The 12,865-nt window shown below is 34.8% G+C and overlaps 1 protein-coding gene across 2 annotated transcripts; it reads right to left on the bottom strand.

The window, feature by feature from the left end:
- Positions 1-4,523: 4,523 nt before the first annotated feature.
- Positions 4,524-9,628, bottom strand: LOC114750045 (uncharacterized). Of its 2 annotated transcripts, none has more exons than XM_028938589.1 (6): positions 9,227-9,628; positions 7,944-8,946; positions 7,674-7,861; positions 5,724-5,760; positions 5,110-5,177; positions 4,524-5,009 (listed from the first exon to the last, which is right to left on the bottom strand). In XM_028938589.1, the coding sequence occupies exons 1-6, from the start codon at positions 9,322-9,324 to the stop codon at positions 4,550-4,552; spliced, it is 1,854 nt and encodes a 617-aa protein (XP_028794422.1). In that variant the 5' UTR covers positions 9,325-9,628; the 3' UTR covers positions 4,524-4,549. The 2 variants fall into 2 exon arrangements, with proteins under 2 accessions (XP_028794422.1, XP_028794423.1); XM_028938590.1 differs by having other exon boundaries at positions 7,674-7,813; positions 9,227-9,627.
- Between the last annotated feature and the right edge of the window lie 3,237 nt (positions 9,629-12,865).

Below are 12,865 nucleotides of genomic sequence, written 5' to 3'. Positions count from 1 at the left end.
TCTGTTTTTTTCTTCTACATTTTTTCGTTCTCTCTCATTCCACAAGAACAACAAATAAAACAAGCAAAATATCATAAAAGAATCAAACACAGACATGGTAAAAGAATGGAGCGTAAATAATAGGCAAATGGCTATTCAAATGTGCTATTTAAAATATCAAATCAAGTGGTCATTCAAAGTTGTTTCCCCAAATGGCCATGCGTATGCTTCCCCATCGGAATAGCTTCAGATGTTCAAAAGATCAGACAAAACCTATCAAACATCCGATAGGGGTAGTGACAGCTCTGAGTACGGCTTGTTGGAGACGTCGATCGCGACTTCGACAGAGGAGCACAGATCGGACAAGACGAGAAGTGAAAGAATGGCGAGCACAGATCGACCGCATCTTCCCCACAGTGAGCACAAACTGGCAACGGCGACCAACACTTCCAGCGAAGCTACGGAGGAGAGGAGATGAGCTCGAAATTGGCAAGGAGAGTGAGGGAGAAGCGTGAGACAAAATGAGGGAGAAGGCAGAGAATACCAACCACTATAAGCAGAGTTAATAAGCTCATAAGCAGCTCTGAAATGCTTAAGGGAATCGTGCATCTAAATTTAACTTTTGGCCCTCTGAAATGCTTAAGTGCATGTTTGGATTGCCCCATTTCTAGCGGCAAAAGTTTCTTGGAAATAGTAAAACGAGGTTACAAACTGAATTGAACAAAAAACATTATTTGACTGGACGAACTTTTCTAACCGACTTCTGGCCTTTAACTTCAGTTGAACTCAATGGAGGAAAATCTGATTTTTCAAACTGCAGTTTCAAACGTTGATCATTAAAAATGAGCATCCCAGATTTACCCTTATATTTTCCCTTCTGTCTCATCTTCTTTATTAGCATAATGAGTTTTTATTCAAGCCAAATGAATTTTAATTTATATTCATGTTTGTCCATTATATATATTTAATTAATTATATACACAATGTGTTTTCAAATTTGTCTACAATGTGTTTTCAAATTTTCTCCGTAACAATATTTTTTAATAATTTCACAAATAAACTATTTATATTTTATCATAATAATTTTATGTATTTTTTTAAACTATTATCACATTAAAAATATAAAATTTCAAACACTACTATTCAATAAAATGCATATCTTTTTCAATCATTTTACAACTAAACTAACTTTTTTATTAATCATCCAAACAACTTTTAACTTATTCAACTGAATTTTTAAAAGCACGTATCCAAACATATCCTAACTGACTTTTACTTTAACTTCAATTACAAAACTTAGTTGGACTAAAAGTCAATGTTATCCAATACCAATTTAAACATACCTTAAGGGAATCGTGCATCTAAATTTAACTTTTGACCCATAAGTAGGATGAACCAAAAGGTCAACAAAACAGACTCAAAATTGCTAAACGTGCTTTTGAGCTTAAATGACGAGCTTTTGAACCCATAAACCGCTAAGCCAAACAGACTTGAAGCCTTGTCGCCCATTAGCCATCAAGGTCATTTCCTATGTCAAGGCTCTCTCTCAAGGGACCAAGAGACACTGTGGTTTGCTTGAATGGTGTGGTTGCATGGCTTTTAATCCCACGTGTCAGTGAGAGGCACATCCAGCTCAGCAAATTCTTAATGAGATTTAGAGGGTGTTTGAATAAAAACCAAACTATGATTTTAGAAGTACTTTTATAGTATACGAAATAAATATATTGAAGAGTTTGTCTCGTTTTACGAAAAGATGTTTTTCAAAAATACTTTTTGAGTTGGCCAAACACCACCTTGATCGTGATCCTATATTTTTAATAGGTTTTAATTTTGCTTTGTACTTTATATTTTTAATGGGTTTTTATTTTTGTTCTTATATTTACCTATATTAACAAATCCAAATCCTTATAAAACTATAAAGACCATTTATACTCAAAAAATTATAAGACAATTTGAAATTATAAGATTTAAAATTATTCTAAGTAGTAGACATTCACAAACGAGTCTTATAAACAATATCATACCCTCGTGGCTATGCAAAATTTGAAATAAATCATAAAAATTAATTAAGAAAAACAATTATAGAAATTAAGTTATACAATTTTTTAAGAATTTATTAACTATTTTAGTTCATTTATGAGTAATTAAAATACCGTCTATTTGATGAAACTAGCACACATAGGTTGCTTCCACAAACTTGTGGGGTAAGGAAGGCAGGAAAAGGAAACTTGTTTGAATAACAGCTAAAATTTTTTATCATCAGCCTTTCACGTTCTCAATTACTATGCAGGAACCAACTCATCATTCAAAAGCCACGGCTTCCTTAAGTTGTTTCCTTCAAGTTCCACTGAGAATTAAGGATGTTGGCGTCATGTAGGACAACACAAAATATCTCATCATAAATGATGTCATCAATTTATTAAATCTTTTTGCCAAATTATTTCGTCTGGTGAGTAATACCTATTATGCTAGGTTAGCTTCAATACATAGGGTGTCTAGTTTCATGTGTGAGCCATCAGTGTGCCTAGGTCATTGGCTGGGATAGAGTATTAACCACGTGAGAATTTTTCTAAGCATGTGCAAATGGCTAGTTGTGACCGACAAGCAACTGGGTTCTGTGTGACTAGCTAGTTTTTCTTCTCTTGGTTTGTGGGTGAGTCCAATCCCATGCCTTAAAAAAATTCACAAAAAGAAGAAGTTTTGGAGGAATAGAATGTGTGTTGCGGCAAATACAAACTGCCCCAAATCATTTATTTATCCAAAGCCCTTTGATTTTGCAGTTGTAATGTAGTTTAGTTTGCATCTCTTTGATTTCTCTGAATTGATCAGTTTTGGTTAACCATTGAATATTGATGTATCGTTGTAAACTTAATCCAAAATGTGGCATGTTAGTATCAAGGGCTTTAGCAACCTCCATGCGTGCCAAAGCCATCCCGTTTGCCCTCTACCACAAAGTTTATTTATGACTGGCAATTCTCTTGGTTTAAGAATTAAGAGACGTAACACTACACAAAAGAAGCATTGCATTACCAACTTGTGCAGTTTCAAGCAACTTTATCATCAATTTTACAATTCCCAAGAATGATTTTAGAGTTCCACAAGTAGATTTAAAGCTATGTTTGGTTTCACATTAGAGAAAATAAAGTACTTTCATCAAAACCGTGTTTAGATAACTTTCAACCCAAAATCAAATTCCGTACTTGCATTCCATCAGGGGAGCATGATCTTGAAGCACATATGATCATATCACCCTCCACGAGGTCAACTGGCAAGAGGACCTCATAGCGTGGAGTGTTAATTATTTCTTTGGGTTTAAGATTTTTCATACTATTAAAATAAAGTGAGATAAAACCTCAAATGAAAAATGACAAACTTCAAAGAAAATTCAGTAATTTTATTCTAAATTAATCAAACTATATGATTCAAACCTAATGTGTTTCGCTCGGTAATTTGAATTCATAATATTCAACCGATTCAGGTTGACATCAATCATAAGAATTCTTGTTACTTGGTCATGTGGATAAGAATTCGAATCCTTTGCTCCTCAACCTCTAAACTCCAGGTTGATGTCACCCTCTACGTTTTCAAACACTTTTAATCCCAATCGTAAATCCCTGCCTGCCCTATCCCAAAATGTCCTCTACCAAGTTAGACATTGCCTTCTTTATATAGACAGCCGTCCTCCATTTCCTTCTGAATTCCTCCGCAGCAATTGGTAATTACAATGAGGAAGCCCCATTCAACTCAAGCCTTGTCAAGTTGGAAAAGGGCATTGGGGTGAATTGAGCGGTGTGGAGAGGTGAGAAGTCATTGAAAGCGATGGAAGCAACTCAACAAGAGAGCAATAGGCAGAAGTGCGTGTAGGTAAATTTCTCGAGTTAAACAAGTCTCAAATCAGCAGCTCCCGATTTTCTGTCATTTCAATATTTTAGAATATGGGTTTGGGCTTTCCCTCTTTTAAAGGGAATTTTGTGTGTTATCCATATACAACTACTCCTCATTAAGACTCTTTTCAAAGTGTAAGTTACACTACAAAAAGAGTCATATATTTAAAACCGGAAGAGTATCTTTTTTTTTTATCAGTGTAGAGGATCAGATTGGCAATAAAAGGTGGATAGATAATAACTTCCTTTCTGAAATTTCAAGCACAAACCATCCACATGCCCAAGATGAAGAAACTAAAATGATCAATTAAATATTTCATTCCTCCTATAGATCATGCTAGAACCTAAAAGACCTTAAATACTGAAATAAGGTAGGCAAAAGCCCTTTCATCACCTCCTCCATAATGATGAAGTACAGTTGTTTGGGATTGGGCGCATATGGTGAAGGGCAAGGAAAAAGGACAGAAACAAAGTAAAATGATAATTGTAGAATTGGCAATGCCATATCTGGAGTTTGCTAACCAGCAAACAAATAATTTTCTCACTGTTTTCTCACTCATGTCTGCGGATGAGAAAATAAAAACCAGAGAAGTTCCCAGCAACTTCGCCACTTGCATGTAACAATTGCCATGTCTCCAGGAAATATATCTCTGATGATGTCCCAATTTCTCTCTAGGCCAATATAGTCAATACCCATTGATCTGGGGTCTCGCAGGAGGGCCAACAAGCCGTGAAAATGGGATCCGTGCGCGGCCACCGTTCAGACCCCTTTGACTGGAAAACCGATCATCTGCTTTCGGATCAGAGATGGATCTGGAGAATGCTTGGGCAAGTTCAACTGCTGAAGCTGCTTTATTGTGCCGCATACCCATGTCAGAAGATGATTTTGACTCCTCAACAGGCTTACGCCATGTCTCAGGCGAAGGCTGCCTCTCAGAGACCTGCTGCCTTTCAGTCTCCCTCATGTTCCTTCGATTATCACCACGCCAATTCCTCCTCTGCCCATTGCCCCTCTCAGCTTCCACCCTTTGCTCCTTCTTTTCCGGCCTTTTTATGGCCCTTTGATCATGAAGGGTATTCTGGGTTTTCTCAACATGGGTTGACCGATCTGGAACATTCTCAGCCCTCCCAATATTATATTCAACCCTAATAACAAAAGAAGAAAAAGCAAAAGAAAAACCTACGTCTGAATTTGATCCCCATTAAAGACAAATGAATTACAATCAGACGCAAAACAACTACCTACCTATTTGAATGTTCAGCCACATCATAATCCTTAATGGCAACATTATCAATCCCTCGCTCCTTCAGAACCTGGGAAACAAATCGTGGACATAATCAAGATGAAAAACATGAAGCAAAAAAAAAAAAAAACAAAAGAACCATCATCAATCACTAACATTGACAAAACAGCAAAAATGTTTAGGCAAATAAATGACAGCAGAAAGAATTTCAGTTAAGAAAAGAAAAATTGCATTTTGAAGGAGTAAGCAGTGAAAATATGTCATCCTGAATTTGGATCCCCCTGAAGTACTTCATAAAATGAAGTAGAGAGAGATAGAAACAAAAGAATGGGTTCCACTTATATGGCTTCATATGTGCAAAAGTAGGATCCATCATTTTGTTTCCATCTCTCTATTCCACCATGGTGAAGTACTTTAGAAGATCCAAATTCATACTATGTAACCTGTCCAAAACCAAAATAAACATAAACAGTTTTTAACTAATTCAGAAGATATAAAGACTAGCCACCTCAAAGGAGTTCAAGTGATAAGAGTAAGATGCGGTATGGTTAGTGAGTGACCTCGCTCAAAACCCTCTTGATGTAACCAAAAAATATACTAAAAAAACTTAACTAACCAGTTCTCGAGGTCGAGCACCACCAAATAAAGCATTCCTGAATGATTTGCAACAATTTCATAATTAGACAAAAAGCAATAATAAATTAAACATAGTGAAAGCAAAGCTTTTAGTTCACAGACTTTCCCCAAATTTGCAATTTGATCCGTGTTTTAATTGGTATCAAACCAATCCTTCAAGTTTCAAATACCTATTCATCTAATCCTTGTCGTGCTGAGCATTAATAAAATAGAAAATTAACAATGTCGTTATGCTTGTATTAACTATGAAAATATTATGTTACTAGATAAGGTTATGGATGTCATGACATAATAACAATTATCAGTATCAAGCACAAGGATAAAATCCATATAAGCATTTGGAACACAGAATGTAGCAACACATAAGACAACAAATCATGTGAAATTACTGAATAAAAACAAACAAGATGAAAATCCAGGATACTATTAAGTTCAACATGATCATTTCTTCCTTCACCACCTGGTGACAAGATGACATAACTCAGGGTAAAATATAGATCAAAATATCATAAGAGGATTAAAAAAAAATGAAGATGATAAAAAATAAAGGGAATTTAAAAAAAAAAGTCTAAATTATAGATGGTAGAGTTAATAAAAATACAATCTACAAGGAGTATTCAAAAAAATCTGACCTGCAGATTCAAGTGCCAGAACCAGACAACAAAAACTGATGAAAGCTTACAAACACTGCTGTAAGCCCATAGTGCCTAAAGGATGGGGCTTGTAATGATAATCAATGACACTAAGCTTGACATATATGTTAAGGGGCCAAAAAATATAATGCATATGTAACCCAGGAAATGGGAGAGAAGGAGGCAGATTACATTCGGATGGGGCCCACTGGGAAAGAGTATATAGTGATATGCCAAATGCAAAAGTGCAGGGATAAGGATCCATTTACAGGCATGCATAAGATCTTGACATGCACAAAATCCACATTAATTGTTTTACTTAAAGAAAAAAAATTAGTTGGAAGTTGAAACCATAACATGCATTTTAGTTTTAAGGAATATAAAAAAAAAATTAATTGTGGCAGATTTTGTGATGACATTTTTATCATTCATCATTCAATCTTCGTAATTGGAAACCATAAAAGTGGAGTTTTAGGAAAACAAAAGTCCAACAACAAAAAATAATAATCCCCTTTCTCTAGTTATATCGATGCTTAAAATGGTATAATAACAGGTCTTCTAAATCTCTGTTACGATAGAAGGCAAAACAAATGATGAAAAATGAAATCAACAAAAAAAGGTCACACTAGATGATTACATTGAGATATTTATCACTTTATTCAATTTTCACGCTACAGAAGTGTTTATGATGACTGCATGTAAAAAATAAAACATATTCCTCTTTATTAAAAATCCTTGTTAACATAATCAAGAAAAAGAAGGGGAAAAATCAACAGGTTTCATCAGGAATTTAGTTATTCATACTACTTGCAAAATCACAAGCAAAGAAAATGCTCTCTGAGCACCCTCTTACACAAGTACCGTTAAGCACTCTTCTTCTGCCAAAAGCAATTCAGACTCCTAAGCTATGAAGTTTGAAAGCAATTAAAAGACCAAACGACCAGACACTAAATTTCAAAGAACTTACAAGAATAATTAGGGTAGAGGACTACAGGCTAATAATGCACCTGACGTACTCACCAAAATAGACAATCACTTGTATTTTCAAATTAATTAATGCAATGTCATTAAATTCTCTTACAAAATTATGAACATCTTACAATTTGAAAAACTGCATCCTTACATCTTTAAATCCAAATGCAGTTCTTCCAACAATTAAAATAAGGTACATGACAATATTATGGTCTCTAGACCCACTGGAAATGTTTCCCAGAAGGCAGGTCACTTGCACACATGCAAAGAAATAGGCATATAGCAAAGTTAAAAATTTCCCAAACCACTACACCATTAACATTTACCTCTCTCTATCAACATTTCCCTCCAACTGATCAAGAGGCTGGGACCGAGGCTTCAAATTCAGCTTTGGACGCTGTCCTACCTCCTTCCCAACCTCATTAAAAGTTGAGACAGGCTTCATTAGATTGGCATGGGCATGCACCTGATGAACAGTTTCAACATGCCCAGCATCACTAATTCGACCAGATCCCTTCAATAGAGAAATAAAAGAAATAGTTAAGTCCACTTTGTTATGCAGAAAAATGAAGTCCCTAAGTTGACCGCATGGATACCTGTAAATAATCATAAACAGGGGATTCTGGATTATCCAATGGTTTTGTCCCACTCCGAGGTATCAACTTCAATTTAGGTCGCTCTGTTGGTTCAGAAGGCACTGAATGTTGAAACTCGGACCCACAAAGTTTGCCATCCTGCTGAACAACATCAGTGTGATGAGCTATACCTCTTGGTCGTCCTTCTGAGTACTTGGAAGCCCCAGACCTCTCATAATCCAGTAACTCGTTTCTACCACCTTGCATCTGGTCACCGATAACAAGACCCTTTTCAGCCTGTCTTGCTAATATTACATCGTTATACACCTTTTCACCCAAATCATCAACCCTACCGTAGGCATTATTACTGGTAACATTGCCATATGATGCACTCTCTACTTCAGATGATTTAACCACCTCAACGTCTGTCTGATGGTGGACTGTCTTCGACTGCCATCTACCAGAAGACACCTTATCAATAGCACTTGCATGAGCCAACTTGGAAACTGCATTAGGACTGGACCAAGCAGAATGCTCTGGCTCAACAGCACTGGCCACCTCCTTCCTCATTGCCCATACATTTGGGTAAACTCCGCCAGTTCCCTGCTCCTGACTACCTCCTCCAACATGCTGAGAGCTCCCCCTCACATGAATTGCCTCAGTAAGCCTAGCGGAGTAGGAATTCACAGTGCCAAAAGAATTTTGAGATACTGGAGCTACTTGCCGACTCAAGGAACTTCTTCCCACTCCAGACTCAGGCTTCATTTCAACACGAGAAGGTGGAGCCCGAACGCTGTCATCACTGACTGTTCTCCGAGGGGCTGAGATACCATCCAGTGGCTTACGCTCATCTTCATCAAAATTCCGGCCAATTTGAGCAGCGTGGGTGAGAAACGGGGTTTTGTCATCGTAATGCATAGTAGCCGGAGACGTTTGTGGGCGAGACCGATGATCGGACCGAACCATAGGATTTCCCCATGAGGAGGGTCGGTCATACACAGAACGATCAGAAGTTCTGCCGGTTCTGTAAAATTAGGTTAAAAAGTCAGAAACGGTTTTCCACATACAAATTCGTAAATTGATGGAAAAATATTAACCTAAAGCATTAATAAAGTATAAACAATCACACCCAACAGATCCAATTTCCCTCAAATACCATAATAATCCAAGCATTTAGTACAAGAGCATCAATGGAGATAGTCCATATAACCCATTTATGGATAATCTCACAAACATAAGAAAAAAAATTGCGAATTTGAATCAAGAAGATCAAACAAAGGGAAAGTGCAATAAAGGGCACTTACACGCCGGGCGCGGAAGGGAGAGGGAGATCAGTGGGAATCGAACCTCCATGGAAGTCTTTGAGGGTCATGGTGTTGCCACTAGCCTTCTTCTTCGACATTCTCTCCCCCTCCCTCTTGCCCACCGCCTCTCAAGAACAACGAATTCGGCGCCTGATTCTTCAACCAACGCTCTTCTTCTCGTCAAGACTTCCGAAGACGCGAAGCGCGGAGAGGGCGAGGAGTGGAGAACACCCCCGCAAGTGCAAGGAAGGGGATCACAAGAAGGAACCGAGCACACAAGAATAGAGGCGCAGAGACCTCGCTTTTGCTTTTGGCTTCGACTATGTCTGCGAGCGAACTCACGGGGCTCAGGGTACCGTGGGACAACGAGATTTGATTCTCTGCCAATTAAGGCACTTCAAAGCGGCCTTTCTTTTTTTTTTTTTTTTTTCTTTTCTGTGATATCAACTTATCATATAAAATCTCGCCACTTCATCAAAGAAGCCGAGATTCTCACGTTATTACAATATTACTCGTCCGATCCTAATGTAAGATCCATTTAACTAATTGATTAGATTAAGGAAGTTGGGTAAGTTAGTTAATTATAAAAAAAGTGACACATTTTTCCTAAAACACCATAATCATCTTTTTTAATACCTCATCTCCCTTTTCTATTTGATTATGGTTGAGGGAGTATATATATAGGAGTAATTAGAGAACAAAATTAATAAATATGATAAATGGGTCTTATATTAGGACCAACCAACTTAAAAATTGGGTCCTATATAAGGACCGAAGGAGTATATTATATCTTTTTATTAAGTCACATTATCATTTTTAGACAATGAGATTCGGGGCAAAAAAAAAAATCTTCCGGTCCTTAATATAGGACCCAATTATTAAGTTATTTTAGTTTTAAATATAAGACATATTTCTCACATTTATCAATTTCTCTAAATTACCCCTATAGATACTCTCTCAACCATAATTAAGTAGAAGAGGAAGGGGGTATTAAAAAAGATGATTATGGTATTTTAGGAAAAATGTATCACTTTTCTTATAATTAACTAATTTACCTAACTTCTTTAATCTAATCAAATTAGTTAAATAGGTCTTATATTAAAGATCGGAGGAGTACAAAACAAATTTCAGAAGTTATCATTTTACTCCTCTGCTCCTTAATATAAGACCCATTTAACTAATTTGATTACATTAAGAAAGTTAGGTAAGTTGGTTAATTATAAAAAATGTGACACATTTTTCCTAAAATACCATAATCATCTTTCTTAATACCCCCTCCCTCTTCTACTTGATTATGGTTGAGGGAGTATCCATAGGGGTAATTTAGAGAAAATTGATAAATATGATAAATGGATCTTATATTTAGGACCAAAATCAACTTAAGAATTGGGTCCTATATTAAGGACCGGAGGAGTATATGTAATAGGCTATTTAGGTTGTTATAGAGATTTTTTTTTAGTAATTATTTCTTTTGTAATTCTCCCTTATTTTTAATATGTATATTATTCTTTTATTGCCGGTTCTTGAATTTTTTTTCAATTTGCTTGTGTAAATAATCTTGATGCTGAAAGAAGCAATGCACAAAGTCATTTTCCCCGTGATGGAACAGAATTAATTAAGGTTATATCAAACATGATTAAAGACACACACACAAACACACATATCAAATATGCATGGATATATGTGTGTGTAAATTAGGTTAAATTTTTTATATCCATTATGTTAAATTTCCCAATCATATATGGTTATATATCCTTTTATGTCTTATATGTATTCATTATTAAATATTATTAAATGCTAATATTTTAAAAATAGGTCACATAGTCATATGTAATTAGAAAACTTGATATAATACATATAAGAAATTTGATGTAAGCATTATCTATACATATATAAATTATTTTGTGCACTAGTTTAGTGATAAATTTTACTTTCTGTAGTTTTTCTTTTTTTATTGGTACTTTTATGGTTTTAAACTTATGTATTTCCTTGTCTATTGAATAAAATATGAAACATAAGTTATCCCGTTCATAATTTATGGATAAAATTATTTTATTATATGCTACTTTCAGTCTTTAATACATATATATATAAAGTGGTTGGAGATTCAATTTAATTATAAATATAAGACATCAACTCACTTTATCTCCAATATTTATCTATTTTATCCTTAAATAATTTTTATGGTGATTATTTATGTTAAGATATTATTAAGAGGTAATTCAAATGCATATGATTATAAATATATCACAAAAGACAACATTTATTTATTACAAATAATTAATTTTTTAATATTCTTTGGACGGAAAATTCTCAATATTCACAAATTATATATCTAGCTCTTATACTACTTCTGGTCCTTAATAGAAAAAATAGTTCTAACTAAGACACATGATTAGCAATGATATTTTAGGACAGACAATACCTGTTTATTACAAATAATTAATTTAACAAACTTCTTTAATCTACTCAAATTAGTTAACTAACTCTTATATTAAGGACCAGATATTATTAAGGAACCTCCTGTATTGATAATAGTCCATGAATGTTGCTGTTGGGAGTTAATATTTTTGAGAAGAAAACATCTATTTATTACAAAATAACTGATTTAATTAATTTTTTAATATTCTTTAGACCAAAAAATTCTTAATATTCACAAATTATATATCTAGTTCTTATATTATCTTCGGTTCTTAATATAAGAGATAATTCTAACTAATACACATGATTAGCAAGGATATTTTAGGAGAGATAATACATATTTATTATAAATAATTAACTTAACAAACTTCTTTAATCTATTCAAATTAATTAACTAATTCTTCTATTAAAGATCGAAAGTAGTAAGAAACCTCCTGTATTGATAATGGTACATGAATGTTGCCGTTGGGAGTTAATATTTTTGTTCGGCCAAGTAGAGGGAATTTTACTCTTGGAAATTCTAATGCACATTTGCGGCACATCCTAACATGATGTTTAGCATGTGTAATGGTGTTTGGGTAGAACCAGAAAAATAGACCGAGTCTGTTGGGCAGGCTTGTTTAAGCCCGTTTAAATTAAGAATCGGGCTTGTAATTTGGAGTTTTAAAAAGAAAGTTGGGCTTAAAAAGGCCAACCCTAGTAGGACTGAAAAATAAACGAGCCAGCCCTGTAGGGCTGTTGGCCGACCTATTTAAGCCTGTCGATAATTTTTTTAAAAAAATTTCTATATTTTTCCTTAACTTAAAAAAAATCCTAACATTTTATACATAACACATTTTTAATTTCACTCACCCCAACACTCACACATATAGCCTTCACAAAAAAAAAAAGGGATCATTATAGTTGTCGGGAATGCGGATACAGGTGTGCATGGCTGTCGTCAGCTCGTGCCGTAAGGTGTTGGGTTAAGTCCTGCTTGGAAAAATAACCAAAAAAATGTGAAAATTACAGAATTTAAAACTAGGTATATTCAAAAAAATGTATTGTTATTGTCAAAACCTATTAAAATATTGTATGTGTAATTTTTATGGTCTTTATTTGTCATTGTCCCATATTTTTTTAATGCGTGAAATCGAATTAATTAAATAATCTTTTGAATTAAAATAAAGATCTATATTATTTTTATAGGTAGAAACGAATTTAGAACTAGGGATGATA

Source organism: Neltuma alba, unplaced genomic scaffold, assembly GCF_004799145.2.
Source record: "Neltuma alba isolate B1F8T4 unplaced genomic scaffold, ASM479914v2 tig00006298_pilon, whole genome shotgun sequence".
Taxonomy (NCBI): domain Eukaryota; kingdom Viridiplantae; phylum Streptophyta; class Magnoliopsida; order Fabales; family Fabaceae; genus Neltuma; species Neltuma alba.
The sequence above is the reverse complement of the archived record's forward strand: the minus strand, read 5'-3'. Positions and strand labels throughout refer to the sequence as shown.

Excerpts from the sequence above, each read along its gene's own strand:
- LOC114750045 (XM_028938589.1), bottom strand. The coding sequence starts at position 9,324 with ATGTCGAAGAAGAAGGCTAGTGGCAACACCATGACCCTCAAAGACTTC. Across the intron at positions 5,178-5,723 it reads GTGCTCGACCTCGAGAACTG|GTTCTGAAGGAGCGAGGGAT; the intron begins GTTAGTTAAGTT and ends TTTGTTTCCCAG. Across the intron at positions 5,010-5,109 it reads GTGGCTGAACATTCAAATAG|GGTTGAATATAATATTGGGA; the intron begins GTAGGTAGTTGT and ends TTTTGTTATTAG.